The sequence below is a fragment of the Sesamum indicum genome, linkage group LG8 (assembly GCF_026168435.1).
Source record: "Sesamum indicum cultivar Baizhima isolate 11 linkage group LG8, ASM2616843v1, whole genome shotgun sequence".
Taxonomy (NCBI): Eukaryota; Viridiplantae; Streptophyta; class Magnoliopsida; order Lamiales; family Pedaliaceae; genus Sesamum; species Sesamum indicum.
Window position 1 is genome coordinate 31,832,595 of NC_142664.1, and position 17,397 is coordinate 31,849,991.

The 17,397-nt window shown below is 36.9% G+C and overlaps 3 protein-coding genes across 4 annotated transcripts; all 3 read left to right on the top strand.

Annotated features, from left to right (window-relative positions):
• Positions 1-424: 424 nt before the first annotated feature.
• On the top strand, positions 425-7,259 carry LOC105169854 (ubiquitin domain-containing protein DSK2b). Its single transcript, XM_011090399.3, has 8 exons — positions 425-1,018; positions 2,811-3,584; positions 4,581-4,786; positions 4,870-4,983; positions 5,778-5,833; positions 6,511-6,539; positions 6,651-6,740; positions 6,819-7,259. Exons 1-8 carry the CDS (start codon positions 793-795, stop codon positions 6,965-6,967), a joined length of 1,644 nt encoding a protein of 547 aa, XP_011088701.1. The 5' UTR covers positions 425-792; the 3' UTR covers positions 6,968-7,259.
• A 672-nt stretch (positions 7,260-7,931) lies between these two features.
• Positions 7,932-12,342, top strand: LOC105169855 (integral membrane hemolysin-III-like protein). 2 transcript variants are annotated; one of them, XM_011090401.3, is made up of 4 exons: positions 7,932-8,103; positions 9,270-10,000; positions 10,096-10,179; positions 11,893-12,342. In XM_011090401.3, the coding sequence occupies exons 2-4, from the start codon at positions 9,301-9,303 to the stop codon at positions 11,994-11,996; spliced, it is 888 nt and encodes a 295-aa protein (XP_011088703.1). In that variant the 5' UTR covers positions 7,932-8,103; positions 9,270-9,300; the 3' UTR covers positions 11,997-12,342. The 2 variants fall into 2 exon arrangements, with proteins under 2 accessions (XP_011088703.1, XP_020551883.1); XM_020696224.2 differs by lacking the exon at positions 7,932-8,103 and having other exon boundaries at positions 9,270-9,361; positions 9,465-10,000.
• Positions 12,343-12,883: 541 nt separating this feature from the next.
• On the top strand, positions 12,884-14,172 carry LOC105169856 (zinc finger protein ZAT3). The gene has a single exon (XM_011090402.3). It carries the CDS (start codon positions 12,891-12,893, stop codon positions 13,890-13,892), a length of 1,002 nt encoding a protein of 333 aa, XP_011088704.1. The 5' UTR covers positions 12,884-12,890; the 3' UTR covers positions 13,893-14,172.
• Positions 14,173-17,397: the final 3,225 nt, after the last annotated feature.

Here is a 17,397-nt window from a genome sequence, read left to right on the forward strand (position 1 = left end):
TACGAAACAAAACTATAAGTTTGCCTTTTGTTTTTTTCTTAATAAAAATAACAGAAAATATATCCCATAGTTTCCATGTTATATCTACAAATGCGATTTGCTGGTAGCCCTTCTTTTCTTTTATAATTAATTCTTTTTCAAATCCAGGTACTTGAATGCAGCAAAGCTCCATAAATTTTTCATTATTATTCTCAAGTGCAAAATAAAAAAGCAAGGCAATATAATGAAACATTGGTTGGCATAGACGAATGCGAAGATGCTCATCATTCTTTCCCTCTTCTCTCACTCTATTCTCCTCATATTCTTTTTTTCTAATAATAAATTATTTGGATCCAACTAAACTAATTTTCTAATTCTACAAAAAGAATATAATTTCAATATGCAAATCATAATATCATTATTGTTTAGCAAAGAAATGAAGAGAGAGAGAGAAGCAAATTGCAAAAGAAGAGAAAGGAAGGAATATGCATACAAACTACAATAAAATCCCAATTCCCAATTCGTTTGTCTTTCTAGAAAGAAAAAGAATTTCATCTGATCCGACCCACCTCCTCCTCCTCCTCCTCCTCCTTCCTCTCCTACTCCTGTATTATTTTCTTCCCAATCCCCTTTTTCTCTCTATTTTTCTTTCTCCATTTTCATTTTTATTTCCCTTCACCTCTACTCCCCATTTTCCTTTTATCTAACCTTGCCCCTTTTCTTTCATTATTCAATTTCTCAACCAAAAAACAACAAAAACACTCCACCCCAAATTCAGGGAAAAAAAAAAAAAAAAAAAAGACAAAAGAATTCATGGGTGCGGAGGGTCAGTCCAGCGCCGCCGTTGCTGCCTGTGAGGAGGTTAATGTCAACATTCGATGCTCCAATGGCTCTAAATTTTCGGTCAAAACCACCCTCGATTCAACCGTCGGGGAATTCAAAGCTCTATTGGCTCAGAATTGCGATGTCCCAGCTGAACAGCAGCGTTTGATTTACAAAGGTCGGATCTTGAAGGATGACCAAACCCTAATCAGCTATGGTATCCTATTCTCCTTTCCCTTCCTGCCTTGTTTCCTTTTCTTTTTCTTTTTCTCTTTCTTTCTTTCTTTTTTGTTTTTTTTTTTGTTTTTTCCCTGGGTTTCTAAATACTTTCTTGCTTTTCTTCCCCCTTCTGGAAATTCGATATGTATTTTTTCCATAAATGAAGAATTTGAATGGTCTATCCATACGCTTGTATTGTTTGGCGTGAGATGTTGATTTGGTTATCTGACAAGTGTCTACACAAGTAATTTCTAGTAAGTTAAGGCCTGCAATGGAATTGGTTCAGAGTTCTATAGTGCAATTCCTGGAATCTCAAAACATTTGTTCTTATAAAGCCATTGCTTGCCTGAAATTTGTATCTAAGCAATAAATGATGAAGCAAAAGCACAAAGATAATTATCGTGTCAATAGTGGGGGATAACTACTGTTAATTGGATGCAATCATGGTGAAATAATGGATCTGATTTAACTTAGTGATGATAAGTTAATAATCCCACGCCTATTGTTTGAAGCCTCACAAGAGGCACACCATATATCAGATCCCTGAGAGTTACCGATTGTGCTCAGCTTTAAGAAGCTGGCTTTGTCATCTTAAAGAGAATTTTAAGATATTACCTGGTACGTAAAGCTTGATCTTCTTTGTCCCAGGTGGTGAATTATTTTTTTCGTCAGCACTGGATACAACACCCTTTAAACAATTTAATTGCATGAGGCATATGTTATGCTGCAATTTGAAAATTTTACAAACATCTGTCTGGCTTCGGTATAGGACACTTCGATACAGTAGAAGACTTACATTGATTAGATGGGATAATATTTTTGCGTTGAAATATAAACTTATTACATCATCTTCAAATGATTTTGATCGTGTTGTTGATTGAGTCCTTTTGCATTTCTCCTTTGGATGAATGATATAAGATATATATTAAGATATAACACTTATTTATTTAATTATGGCTTTTAGGATAGAGTGGAACTTGCAGATGTGTGCATTCAAGTAAACAGTCAGGGAGGACAACTTGCATATACATGCAGAATCTACTATCTATTTAAGAATCTCTGCTATGGTGATGCTATGGCTTGGTATATCACATTTTTAGAGTCATTATAATGTTTTATGCATAATCTACTAATCTATTAGGTGTGTTACATTGTCAATGCCTATGTTTTAAATACATGAAACTTCAGTCTCTCCACTGAGTAGTAATTTGATGGTGTATTTTTCCACCTTGCTTTCATGTGAATCTATTTTCTTATTTATGTAATGGCTCCCTTCGGTAATGTGAATCCATGAAATATATTGAGTGCATAGTTGTTCAAGATTACTCTTCACCATTATGTGGACAATATGTGTTTCTATTCAGAACTATCTGGTGTGTGTTGGCAAATTGCAAATACCACAAATTGTTACTAATGGTTTATGTAAAGTTTGCAGTCATTTATCATCACTTAGGATTTTGCTCTAAACTGATAACTAGCAATATCACGGGAGATTGTCATCTCACTAATGATGGTCTATTGCTTTTGGAAACTCATCAGTATTCAGTAGCAGAATAGGAACAAGCTTTTTCGCTTCAGTTCCACAGCTTAGGTTTCTTGCTTGAATATTTACTTCTTTGACTGTCAAAATTGTGCTCCTGCCTATGGAGTGTGCTGTGTTATTTGTATTTTGGAGAAAATGAGGATTTTTGCCGTACGTCTGACTCCTTTTGAACAGTTCTTCAACTTTTCTCTTCCTCCAACTCTCAGATTCCTTCCCCTTATGGTCTGTTTTCTCTGTTCATGAAAAGGTTTGCAGGCAGATCACACTGTTCATATGGTTCGAGGTTCTGCACCAGCTGCCTCTCCTCCCACTCCCACTCCGACTCCCACTCCTGCTCCTGCCAGTTCTGGGAATACCAACAGTAATGCTGCCACACAAGGCGCTGGCCCCAATGCAGGGGGCACTGGAATTGCTGGTGCAGGTGCATCCCCATTTCCAGTGCTTGGTTTAGGTGCACTAGGTGGTGCTGGGGCATCTGGAGTCTTTGGAGCTGGACTTCCTGAATTTGAACAGGTGCAGCAACAACTAACTCAGAACCCTAACATGATGAGAGAGATAATGAACATGCCTGCCATTCAAAGTTTAATGAACAACCCGGAGATTATGCGCAGCTTGATTATGAGTAACCCTCAAATGCGTGAGATTATTGACCGTAACCCTGAACTTGGTCACATTATCAATGACCCCAGCATCCTTCGGCAAACACTAGAAGCTGCAAGGAACCCTGAGCTAATGCGTGAGATGATGCGAAACACTGACAGAGCAATGAGTAACATTGAATCTTCTCCGGAGGGCTTTAACATGCTCAGGCGCATGTATGAAAATGTCCAAGAACCCTTCTTGAATGCATCGACCATGGGTGGTGGTGCAGCCACTGATGCATCAAACCCATTTGCAGCTCTCTTGGGGAATCATGGTGGCGCCCAGGCCAGAGATGGGTCTAATTCTTCAACTGCTGGACTTGAAACAGGAACCACTATTCCAAATTCAAATCCACTCCCCAATCCATGGAACAATACAGGTGAGATTAGACTTGTTTAATTTGTTAGGCTAAGGTTAATGTTCGTCCTTTGTGAATTACCTGACTGTATTCTTTCTTACTAGTTCATATAAGGCAGTTTTAATATGTTTTTCATCTTCGGTTTGCGAAATGTCGCATACTTATTGCCCTGCATGCGGTTTTCTTATACTAATAGCATCCTCTAGTGGTAAGGTGGGGGCTTCCTCCAAGAAAATGCCTTTGATACTGCACTAGAAAGAAGATATTATATATATTATGGAAAATGGACCTGGACTCCTAGGAATATTTTAGCGAAGTCTCTGCTTCTGCCATTAGCTATTTAATATGAGTTGAGGGAAATGAAATGGAACAGAAAGACTTTTCCTGTAGGGTGGGGTCTTGATTTAGAAGATGAAGGGCCTGCAATAACTGTCAATGTCAGTCCATTACAAAATTTATTCCTGCTTTCTGTGATACCCACCTGTTCTTACTTGCTTTACTTATCTCTCCTTTTCATGCCCTCCTCAAGTACTCCTCTCAAAAGGACTTGCAAGTGGCACTGAGAAAGAGAAAGAACAATGAGAGGTGTGGTGAGGGTAACTCTCCTCTTTTTATTTAATTTGAGTAACAACTCCCCTGGGGTTCTAGTACGGCTCTGCTTTTGTTCTTCAGGCATTGCTTCTCCCTTCCCTCTAGGGCTCTTTTGTGAAACTGCCTGTGAGTGCGGAGATCACCTCAATTAAGACTTCATGACCCAGTCTATGTTTAGTTCTAGCTGCTTGTGGTAGTCTTGCATCAGTAACTCATTCATGCACTTTGTTTGGAAAGGCTTTTGCAACTTCCTTGATTGATTACATTAGGAAAGTGACTTTCTTGCTTGATTAGTTTAGAAAATCTTTCAAGCCATATCCTCGTTTGGTTCCACAATATGTTTTAATCCTGTGGTTTGTCTCTATTCTCTTCTCTGGATGTATTTGTGATGGCATAACCGTGTGAGCTCCTGAATGTGATATCTAGGAGGTTCTCAAACAAATAATTCTGCAAGAACTAATCAAAGTGGCGATGCAAGACTACCTGGTATTGCTGGATTAGGGGGGCTCTCTCTTCCTGAATTGGAGCGTATGGGCATGGCAGATTCCTCTGCATTTGGTCAGTTATTGCAAAATCCTGCCGTGGCACAGATGATGCAGAGCTTGCTTTCCAACCCTCAATACATGGATCAAGTACTACTTCAGTTGCAGGACTATACATTAACTGCTCGTTACTGTTGCTTTTTGTTGTACTGAAATCATAACCTTTGTTCTAGATCCTAGGACTCAATCCTCAACTCCGCAGCATGCTTGATATGAACCCACAATTAAGAGAAATGATGCAAAACCCAGAAATTCTACGGGAGTTGACATCACCTGAGACAATGCAGGTATGTGCACCTTCTTTTTTCACTCAACTTCTCTGCTGTATGGCTTTTCTTATGTTCAGCAAATAAATTAATCCTGGGGCACAGGGGCTGTTGTGCTTGATAGCATCATGGAACAATTAAATCTCAGAATTATTTGGATTTGGTGTGTTTGATACAATTGAATTCATAACTGAAATGATAAGACCAGCTTGGGAATGCACCAGCATGTGGATTATGTTTATTTTGATTTATACTGATGAGAACGGGATCATGCTAAGATTTAAATGCATCCAGGAGCAGGAATTGTATTCTTACATACCACAAATATTTGTAAATACATATAAATAAATACCTTTGGTCATGCCCATATGCAAAATATTAAAATAGCATATAGTAATTACTCATATTTCATATGGTACTCCCAATTGATATATATGACAATTTATGAATAGCATGCCAATAAGTCATATTAATGGTAATAGTTGCATGAATTATTGTGGTAATAACAGCAAATATTAGCATTCTGCAGCTATGAAAACATTAACTCAGCGCTAAGAAACAATTTGTTTCATTGCTAATTTTGTTCAGTTCAGGGATAAAACCATTTTTTTTGTCATATTGACTTTGTACTGCTGTTAAAACTCACTCATCCATCGTCTGCTTTCTGTTTTGCTTTTATCATAATCCTGTTTGGTCTTATGCTATTAGTATTGTAACTCCTCAGCTGTTTCGTAATGCTTACTTTGAACATAGGTCATAAGAGCATATGATCAATGCCTTCTTTCCTTAAATCTTGCCAATTTTCTTTGTTCCAGCAAATGATGGCTTTGCAGCAACAACTTTCTCAGCTTGCTCGGCAGCAGTCAACCCCGTGAGTGAGAAATACTGTTTTGAGCTTAATTAGGATTTGTTTCTGATTATCATGCATTAATGGGTTTGGAATTGCTCGATCACGTTTACATTGATATAAGATATCCATAGATATCGGATTGTATTAATAGTTGATGATGGATTACATTGGCCCCTAGGCAATATGATTATTTCTTTTATTCAACCTTACAGTAGCTAGTATTCCATTACCTAAATCTGAAGAAGGTGAAATTAACAGGCTGGTTGAAGTTATCTATAATTACACTGATGCTGTATACACCAGGTTTTATTCTTGAAGATGATGCATGAACTCTGGAGGTTTAACATAAACCTTCTACCATGCAGTTGACTGTTTCTTTCAGGCTATCCCCTGGATGAATAGCCTTTCCATGCAAATGCCCTTGCCATCAAACTTTGCGTGCAATTGCAAATGTGTATTGTTTCCCCAACAACCTCAACCTTTAATGGGTTCCACATAATTGCACTAGTTAAGAAAATATAAAGTTGTGAGTGCTGGTGTTTCATATATGCTTCATGACCTTCTATTCATTGTCTGTATTCTCTAATATAGAAACTACTTTTTGTGCTTTTGATGCATATATTGTGTGCTGCATATGCTCTTAATTGCTTGGAATCTGATGGCGTTCTTCTGACCCCTGCTTAATCCCCTTATTGCAGGGAAGAAGCTCAGACTGGTCCGGGTAGAGGTATAAAGCAACTTAAACCTGGAATTAGAAAATCTAGAGATCATTTCATATGATTTTTTGCCCAGTACTATTGCCTGTGCAACATCTTTTTGTTGTTTGCGAAAAATGCAGGAACACAAAGTAATATGGGTTTGGATATGCTGATGAATATGTTTGGTGGACTTGGAGCTGGAAGCTTAACTGTTCCAAACACTCCTGATGGTTGCTCTCTTAACCTCTTTATTGGTCTACTGTAAATTTGATTACGCTCTAACAATCTCAATGTTGCTTGTTTATTAGTTCCCCCGGAAGAGCTTTATGCAACTCAGCTCTCGCAGCTACAAGAGATGGGTTTCTTTGACACTCAAGAGAATATCAGAGCGCTCCGTGCAACTTCAGGAAATGTTCATGCTGCTGTTGAGCGACTTTTGGGAAACCTTGGTCAATAGTAGAAGAATTGTTTCTATATTTTTCTGTTTGGGGATACGGGGGAACTGAAAAGTAGTTGGAGAAACAAGTTTCTTTACAGGCATATTACATGACAGGGCTTTTGCATTTGAGGCATGGGAATAAAGATTGCACTCACTTTTTGTGGCTGTAAACTTGATATGGAAGGGTTTCTTCATTATAAGATTTTAGACGCCCACTGGATTTTTATGTGTGCCTCTGTACATGAATATATCTATTCACGTGGAAATGTTGTATGTACTTGATGTATTGAACCAAGAGATGTTTTGCTTAGACATTTTGTTGATAGTCCTCTATTAGTTATGATTACGTGGAGACCCAAAATAAAATGAAGTGCTGCCTAACTGGTGGGTAGGTGCAGACTGCAGATATTTGGTTTTGCTTTATTTTGTTGTGTTTGTGTTGAGGCTCGGTAGAAAAATACTGCCAAGAGATTGGTTGAATTGAGAATAAGTTGCACATGAGCATGAGTTAAATTGAGAATAAGTTGCATATTGGGACCAGCAATTATTTGATTTAGGGGATAGGATGAACGAGGTGGCGGCATTTATTTTGTTTTGCAATCAATTGTGACAAAATTTGGTAAAACTAGGGCCATAGGTTTGAAGATATCAAGGTGATGAAAAATGATAGAGGAGGTTACCCAATTCCAATTAAAAAAAGAGGGAACATATATGGGTGTATTGTTTCTTTAGAAATGGATGAAATGAATAGATTGCTCAATGAAAATGAAAAGATACAAAGCGAGTGGTGATGGTCTTGGAAGATGGATTTGATTTGTGTGTTGAAATTTAGGGTGAGGTGGGGGGTGTGGGTGTGGGTGTTGGGTTAGCAAAAGAAAAGAAACTGTAAAAACTTTGTAAAACAGGGCAAGGAAGGAATATATGAAGTGGAAAACGTGTTTGCGGTTTTATAAAGTCGTAAGAGGAGATAAAAGAAACAAACTGATCCCAAAAACCGGTTGAAGGAAGAAAGACAGTGCATTGCGCGAATTTAACACTTGTCCGACCGCAAACTGCTTTTATTACCAGCAGAGCACGAGTCCCCTCCCCTCCCTTCAGACTAGATTGCTCTCTCTCTCTTTCTCGCGTCTCCGACTCTCCGCCCTCAGCCTCAGGTGATTTTCCACCTGCATTTTTAATCATCTTCTTCACTTTCTCTCTTCAATTTTGGTTTATTTTCTTATTCACTTAAATTCAGGCTTTGTTTAACTTTACACGCTACATTTGCGAATGCTGTGATCAACTGCTGAATTGTTGCCTGCCCCTGTAAACAATTTCATCTACTCCCCTTACAAATTGCGTGGTACTTGTGTAAAATACTTATATCCGGTCTGGGTTTCCTTTCTTCTTTCTGGATTGATGTTTATATGACTAAGATTTACAAATGGAGGACGGGGTTAGCTGCGATTGCTTCCTTTCCTTTTCTTCTTTCCGACTTGAATTCTTTATGGTGCAACTCTTTCTATCTATTTCATTGGGACAAACCTGAATGTTGTGCACTTGATTTCCTCTTGTTGATTTCCTTGTTAGCTGCAGCTATTGGTACAATGCAGTCGAAATAAGCCATGGAAATTAAGATGGTGTTTGTTCTATAATATGTTGCATCTTTTTTAGGAATTTTATCTTGATGGTTATGATCATCAATTGATGATTGTATGACATGTATTAGATGGAAAAAAGTCAGTTTTTATTGGGGAAATACAAGTGTTACTTGCAATTGATTCTATTGCAGAAGGGAAAAACAACAATGTTTTCACACAGGTTGCGAAATGTCAGAAAAAGGACTAAAATGCATTATCATACTTCAGTATTTGTACAATTGGAGATTTATCATTATTGTGTGATATATTAGCATCCGATTTACCTGTTAGTTTTATTTCTTCATTAGTTCTATCCTTGGTTGTTTATTCATGTCCTTACCTAACTCCTTTCCACTCTATATTGTTGAACCTGATACCTTATAGCGATCTCTTGCTGAGGTAGCCATCTCAAGGAAAAACTCAATCACATAAAATAAACAGATGTCCTCTCGAGATTTCCTTAGTCCTGAAATATTTACTTGTTAACTGGATTATGTGCAACATTTCCTTTCCTCTTTGGAAAATCTTCATAATCATCTGACCATACTGAGGAAACGATATTCAGATATTGGATCCAACTTCTGGTAACCAATATCCTTCGCGTTCCACTGGTGGTCGTTTATCATTTTTCTTTCCTTACCAATGATACCACCTTCTAAATAGTTTCAGTTTAAGGTTAATTTCTTGTATTTCTATTTCAGGATTGGTATATTCGTAAGATTCAGACTTCTGATGGTTCAACAAACAAAAGAATCTTCATTTACTGAATACGGGCTCGGTCATGCTGATTCTGGTTTGTCAAACTCTGATAAGCAGCTTTCAGTGTCTGTGGCTGCAAAGACACCAGAGGATTCACGAAATGAAAATCTAATGACGGTATCAAAATCTATTTTCAGCCCTCTCCTTATGGACGATGGAGCATGTGCTGGTGAAGTAGTTAGGGTTTCTGGAACCAAAAGGCCAATTCCTGAGTGCCTGCGGAGCCCTGCAAAGAGTAATGCTGGGAGTGCGCACATAGTGTATGTTCGCAGAAAACCTGAACCAGAGTTGGCAAAGAGTAATGTTTGTGATGCTAAAAGTGACACTGTTGATTCTCCTGATTTAAGGAAATCCACTGACCAGGGTGACAAAACTCAACAGCTTATGGAGATGAATGAACCTGTGATTTGTACCTCAGATGTTGCTCCAAGTTGGAAGGCGTCTTCGCTGAGTTTATCGCCTACAAGGCCCTCACTTTCTCCTTCTCTTCGAAGGTCTTGTAATACGAATATCGCATCACCAGAAAATATTGAGCATGTTCATGTTAATTGTGCAAATCCTTCATCAGAAGATCCATTAACAGCAAATGTTAAGCTTTGGGAAGAACGATATCGCCGCTTGCAGAGTTTGTTGAAAATGTTGGATCAATCAGATCAATATGAATATGTTCACTGTATGCCCATACTTTTTATGTTATAGGCATATTTTTGTTGTTTCATCATTTTCTTTTTTTCTAAAAATACTTACTTTCTTTTTTTACCTGTTCAGTGCTTCGATCGCTTTCCTCTGTTGAACTTAGCAGGCATGCTATCGAACTTGAGAAACGATCAATTAAGCTCTCACTGGAGGAAGGTAATCTGTATAATTGTTTGGAAATCCATATTTTATTTTTGTGATGTAACTTGGTTCCACTATAGCCAATTTATACCATTGCTTTTTTTTTTTTTAATAATCTAAATGTGGATATTAATGGTTGGCCTCGTGAACAACTGAACATCAGAATCCTTGTTAAAATATGCTAAAGCCTGAGGACTTTGCCTTCTGCCTTGTCTCATAATTCATTGAAAGCAGGGTACGTTGCTTCTATGAACAGCTCTGTCAATATAGAACTACTTTAGAAAAGCCTTTAAGGTGGTTAGAAAACCAGAAAAGAGAAGAAAGAGGACCTCGGCTTGATTTTAATTTTTTGATGTTGGCAGTTAGTTGTTTCCATTGGACACTACAAGTTGGTTGTCATGAACTGCAAATAATAACTAACCTATGTTCCTTCATCTACCAAATGTAGGACTCTTGCTCATCACGTCCTTCCTCAGAGAGTGAACATAACGTAATAGGCTAGCTTAACAATGGTGTCTGGACGGAACTCTGTGGCATGAGATTATCTCCTTATAAGGAAGTTAGACATGACACTGCAACTCAGGCGACCCTGAATTAACTTCGAATAAAAACCATCTAAAGCAAAGAAATCTTGATTGAGAATGGACGTTCTCAATCTACATAAAAGAGTTATATTCAAGATCAGAAATCTGTTGACACATACTCGTCGTGTTGAAAGCATAAGCTATCTTGTGTAAGTTGTACTGCAGGAATATATAATCATAAGAGGGTAGCAATAAATTTAATTTTCTTTGTCCCCTCTCTCCAGGATTCCTTGGAGCTAGAACAATGTGAATTAAGGATCATGCCACATTCTAGTCTCTTCAAATTTAATGAAGGTCATATGGTTATGATCTACCCAATGAGAGGATTCTTAAATGCTTGGCTATGTTATTATCTTCTCCAAAGTAGAAAATCCCTCATGGTTCTCTATTCTGGTAGGTGGAGTAAATTCTTGGAGACTTACACTATTCTGATAGTCCCTCTAAAATTCTACCACATGACCTCTATGATCTTGCAAAATGTAAAATCTTTGTCACTTGTTAAGATGGGTTGAACCGTGGGTCCCTGAGATTGTGGGAGTTATGGGAAGGGGAATGGTCTCTGGATTAGAGTATGGGGGTGGACGCAAATCTGTACTCATCATTACTGAAGATCAGTGAATGTAATCTAGAAATTTGGAATATTTACTTGGTTGCTTCAGTTCGGTCTTACTATATTCACCTGGGTCTGGGTGGAGACAGTTGATGGTTCTATATATATGGCTGTTAGTTTTTTGAGGCCACAACGTAATTTGATTGATTTTTGTTATATTTTGTTTGAGCTAATTGTGGCATCATTTAGGGGATCTTGCTCCAAGGTGAGGTTCATAATAAAATATTCATGATTAGAGATCATCTTATCATGATAGATATTTCCTTCTTCCATCTAATATTTAATTTCTTCTTTGACATTATAAGGTAATTCAATTCATTTTTATTTGAGCATTTTTTGTTCTGCCTTTGAGATTAAACTCTCTCACATCACATGACATGTTGATTGTGAATTACTAAAAGTCATTAAAATCTTTGTACAAGCAGCTTGGTGAATTTGAATTTGCGGATGAGTTTAAGTTTGGATGTTAGGATTATATATATATATATATGTATGTATATGATGTTCTGATACGTGTATGTTTTGATGGTTCAGCAAAAGAGATTGAACGAGTTGGCTTCATTGATGTGTTGGGGGGTAGATATGGGAAGAATGCTTGTACGCCGTCTAGTCAGCAAGAGCAGCAGTTACACAATTGAGGTGGAATGTAATACTTGTGGACAGAGATGTGTGTTATTACTTACTGCAGCAGCAATATATATAGATATAAATGCATTTGTACGTGCGTACCTGTGGTCTGTCGTTGTAATATATATAGATATAAATGCATTCTGCAGGTTCAAGTGGACTAGTACTGATGGATGTTAATGGAGACTCGAGTGTACATGTTGTCTCTGTCTCTCTCTCTCTCTGTGGGACATTCTATATATATGCATATAAATGTAGCTAGAAATATATATAGTTGATGATCAGTAGGAGGCAGCTAGCTTGATTTTGTATATGGAAATACCTCATCATGTTAATGTTACATATTAATGTGCGGCATACTAAGTAGGTAGTGTGTGTGTGTGTCTCCTATCTTTAGACGTACGTATGTTGATATGAGATTTGATATTACAAAATATTGAAACAGAGTATCCCTACCAATACGCAAATTAACAACAAACTCTATGATATACTTGTTAATTAATTAAATGATTTATATCTGATTGAATTTTTTGTTATATTTTTTTATTTTATTTAACATATACACGTTATGTGAATAAATATTATGTCATGTATTTTATTTTAAAAAAGATTTTATAGGTGCAGTGCATGGAAGTTAAATGAAATAGAAACACGTAAAACATTCAATTTGAATTATGTAGTTCAATTCGGAAAAACAAAAAATTATATAGGAAAAAGTAGGTATGAATATGTTTATTGAAGTGGAGAGAGAATATTGGGGAATGGATGGAAGTTGATAATGCTCTCTCTCTAAAGAACAATAACCGCCCGCCAACCGCCCCCAACCGCCCCCACATCTCCACTGCATAAGTAACCCACACTGTCATTTCTTACACGTTTTCACCATTCTTAAATTACATTTACATATGGACACCAACAACATTAACAACTGCCCTTCTTCCGACGATGTCCTGTCCCCCCTCCACCGCCACCCTACTCACAACCCTAGAAAGAAGAAGCGAACCAAGTTTCTCACCATCATTAGAGACGACGACGCCGCTGCCACCACTTCCAAGCCTAAGCCCACCAGCACCAGAAAGCCTGACTCCTCCGCCCCCAAAATCACCAGGCCTTGCACCGAGTGCGGCAAGAAATTCTGGTCATGGAAAGCCCTCTTCGGCCACATGCGTTGCCATCCTGAGCGCCAGTGGCGGGGCATCAACCCACCTCCAAACTTGGTCCGCCAACATCTCTCCGCATCGACGGAGGAGGATCACGAGATCGCCACTTGTTTGTTGATGTTGGCTAATGCCCCAGTCGAGTCGCCTTCTGCTTGCGCTACTGTTATAAAGGCCCCAGCCGGGGAACATTATTGTAACTCGGAATTAATAGGGAATATTAATAGTAGTAATAGTAATGTGGTTGATGGGGGTGGGGGGTTTGAATGCTCGAGTTGCAAGAAAGTGTTTGGTTCGCATCAGGCTTTGGGGGGGCATAGAGCAAGCCATAAGAATGTCAAAGGCTGCTACGCCAACGCCAATTATAAGTCGAAGGAGGAGGAGGAGGATGATGATGATGAAGAAGAAGAAATATTACTATTAGAGGGGGGTTGGATGGAGGAGGAGGATGATGACAGCAAGCTGATGAAGCAGCAGCAGATGTTAGTGAGTGGTAGTTTAGGTACAGGGCACAAATGCAGCATATGTTTGAGGGTTTTCTCGAGCGGACAAGCATTGGGTGGACACAAGAGGTGCCACTGGGAGAAGATGGAGGCGCCAATGACTAGGGTTTCTTCATGTGGTTTGGATTTGAATTGTAGTCCAGCTGTGGAAGAAGAAGATGTAGATGATGAGGATGATGGTGGTGGTGGTTTTAACAAATCTGATTCAAGGCGGGTGGCTAATTTGGATTTGAGGTTACGGCTTTGAAGTATTATTAGGTATGAGGATATGTAGGGTTTGTTTGCAAGGGTGAGAATATTGATATATGATTCATGTATATGTAGTATAGTGTAGTGTAGTGGATCACAGATGATGATGACATATGGACATCTACATGCAGCAATGACTTTCTGTATATGCCTCCAAAAATGTAGGGAGCTATGAATTGATGGATCATTTCATCATGATGACTATAATATATATAGTAGTGAACTCATCATTTTAATTCAAATGTGCCGACACCATCACCATCACCATCCATCTTCATAAGAGTATTTGAGGAATTTGGAGTAATTAACCAGCCATGAAAAAGTAGTAGAATATTAATTAAGGCCTCTTAATTTTGTACCTACGTAACTACTTCTTCTTTCCCTCATCACTAGCAAAACTATAATCCATCTATAATTAATCATATATAATATATATGAATCGTGCATGTTTGACCCCACAACTCCATCTTCCAACTGAGAAGCCTACGCCTGCGGTACGCGTTTAATTCATCAATTGACGACCATATGATCATGATGACGACTAGTGGAATATGGGCCAAGCAACAGGTGGTTGTGAAAAATCCAGGCATCCAGTGAGATGGGTTGGGCCAAATGTGGATTTGGAAGAGTTTGTGAGATTAATGAACACTGTATAAATCTCTTGTTCACATAACTTGAAAAAAAGGAAGAAAGATTTCTAATAATGAATAACATGATCAACACTCTAACTAATATATATTTAATATTATAGGTAGAATGAATGTGTAGAAAGTAGGTAGGTAGCATTTTTGGATGATGAAGAGAGTTTCAAGCTTCATTATTCAACTAATTGTGTGTACGTAATTAATTGTTAATTTATATATAATTACCTGGGTGCTTTCATAATTGAGTATGATCCACATCATCATCAGATATATTCATTGACTATATATATGTCTGATTAATTTGATAATATACAAATATCTAATATGATATGATATGACCCAATATCTCATCTCTACCTACATACCTATACAATTTGTACTTTGTTACGGATAAATTAATATTGGTTTATATAATTAATTAATATATCATAGCAATATGTATATAGTGCATACGTGTACCTATATTATAAGAATGTCAATGAATCTTCAGTGTATATACCAAATTAAAGTCGATAATCATAATTATTCCGATATAATTCACATTAATTATAATGGATCTCTTTAGTATCTAATTAATAATTCATATATATATATCTTAATTCTACGATGTGAAATTGTGAATGAATAATATAAATGTAGGTGGGAGTGGGACACATCATCTTCCTCATCATCATCTCAATAATTCAGCTTTGACTTTAATTTCTTTACAAATCTATATGCCAGCATATTTTGGTAGCTCATATATATATATATATATATATATATGTATATACATTGAGTGATGGATCATATATATTATATATCATCAGATTCTACATATATAAATATTATGATCATCATCTTGCACAATTGATTACTAGCTAATTAATTAACGTCACACGTAAGTATTAATAAATCCCCCCATCAGTTAATAGCTAGTCTTTTGGGAGTTGATGATGTCCTGCTCTTCATCAATTATCTCTAATTAATTATTTGTAAACTAATTAACGTGTTTATATATATACGTACGTAGCATTTTGAACTTTGAATTGATCATTAATAATGTTTAATTGTATATATGTAATTCAATCTACAACTTTAATCAAGAGCTACCTATATATATATATATATATTGGCGGCATGGGTAGTAATTAAGGCTAGCTAATTACAACAGAAACTAAGAAAGAGAGAATTAGATTGGATGATGATGATGAGTAATTCATAGAGCTGATCAGATGTTGTTAAATGAGGAGATATATCTGAATTATATTCCTCCTATATATATCCTGCACATAATTATACATGAGAAGTTAGCTGCACATACCAAATATATACATATATATATAGAGAGAAAGAGAGAGAGAGAGAGAGAGAGAGAGAGTACCATTCCACCAGTTTTAATTAATTTACAATTCAAAAAATATAATTAGAGAATTAATGATGTAATTGTATACTACTCATGTGTAGCTTGCGCTTATTAATTAATTTGGGTGGAATGCACGTATATATATATATATATATATGTAACAAAAATATACATGTTTACCTTATTATTATATATAAAGATATATGGGGCAGTGGGGGGGCGGGTGATCTCATCTCATGGATATACGTTATAATTATATATATAAGTTAATTTAGTAATTAATATTAGTTGGGGTTTGAAATGAACCCACCCTAACTACTACTAATTATCTGACATAAGCAATTAAGCTAGCTAGGTATAGGGCCCTAGGGACATTAACTACTACTACCCACATATATATAAATACTATAAATATCGTTTACGTCATTATGAATGAGTAATTAAAAACTAAAATATAATTAATGGCCCATCCATCACTTGCAATTGCATAATAATAATAATAATAATATATAATAATTAAAAGCTTATATATAAAGCTTGCTTTTGTGGGTGGGTGGGTGGGTGGGTGCATGGGTTGTATTGTACTTTCCAAGTGATGGGATGGGATACTGCTCATGCCTTCCACTACTCTTATCAATTAATTAATTTTTATTCTTTTATATATGTATATGCATATGTACGTATAATTAATGTAATCATTGTACTTAGAAGGTGAATAAGTAGGGTAGGGAGGGGATTCTCTTATAGTAGTAGTGGAAGTGGGGTGTATTCATTCATAATTAAAAATTGCTTATGTACGTACAAAGTAAAGTAGTAATTAATTACTATTATTTATATATATATATATATATACATATTTATATGAGGGGAAAGGGGCCGGGAGTCCGCCCCGCCCATTAATTATTATTATTAGATTAAGCTCCTTAATAAATATAAATAGTTAATATAGGTAGCAGTGGTGGTGGTGGGGGTGGTGTTTCCCCAAAAGCAACAGAGCTGTGGGAGTGCCAATTGCGAATTGGGATCTTCTCTTCTCACAAGGATTCCACTATTTTTATATATATAATTATTACCAATTACAAATTTTAACATAATAATAATTATAATGTTAGGTAGAGGTCATGTGAGAAGGGCAAGTAATTATGGGATGCGGCGAATCGAATTGGAGATGAATGAAGGGTGATACTGATGATGATGATGATGATGGCCCCTCCACCACTTTGAGAGCCGCACATAGACCTACATATACATATACTACACTTACCCTACAATAATACCTTTTTTCCAAATTTTATACATACATGAATTAATATTCATTCTTTCTACTGTCCTCCTACCTTCCAATTAATGTTCTTTTCTCATCATACTGTATATATAGAGAGAGGTAGAGGAGGAGCAAAGGTAGAGGGGAGGCGGTGAGTTATGATAAGCATAAAGATGTATAGTTTTAGCGTAGGTGTGTATTAAGTGTATGTTGTGTTGTATATAGGGGGAGGAGCACAAGTATGTATGTA

Coding starts and splice junctions, on each gene's coding strand:
- LOC105169854 (XM_011090399.3), top strand. CDS start 793: ATGGGTGCGGAGGGTCAGTCCAGCGCCGCCGTTGCTGCCTGTGAGGAG. Junction 3,585..4,580: donor CAATCCATGGAACAATACAG/GTGAGATTAGAC, acceptor TGTGATATCTAG/GAGGTTCTCAAACAAATAAT. Junction 4,984..5,777: donor CATCACCTGAGACAATGCAG/GTATGTGCACCT, acceptor TCTTTGTTCCAG/CAAATGATGGCTTTGCAGCA.
- LOC105169855 (XM_011090401.3), top strand. CDS start 9,301: ATGGTTCAACAAACAAAAGAATCTTCATTTACTGAATACGGGCTCGGT. Junction 10,001..10,095: donor TCAATATGAATATGTTCACT/GTATGCCCATAC, acceptor TTACCTGTTCAG/TGCTTCGATCGCTTTCCTCT. Junction 10,180..11,892: donor TAAGCTCTCACTGGAGGAAG/GTAATCTGTATA, acceptor TTGATGGTTCAG/CAAAAGAGATTGAACGAGTT.
- LOC105169856 (XM_011090402.3), top strand. CDS start 12,891: ATGGACACCAACAACATTAACAACTGCCCTTCTTCCGACGATGTCCTG.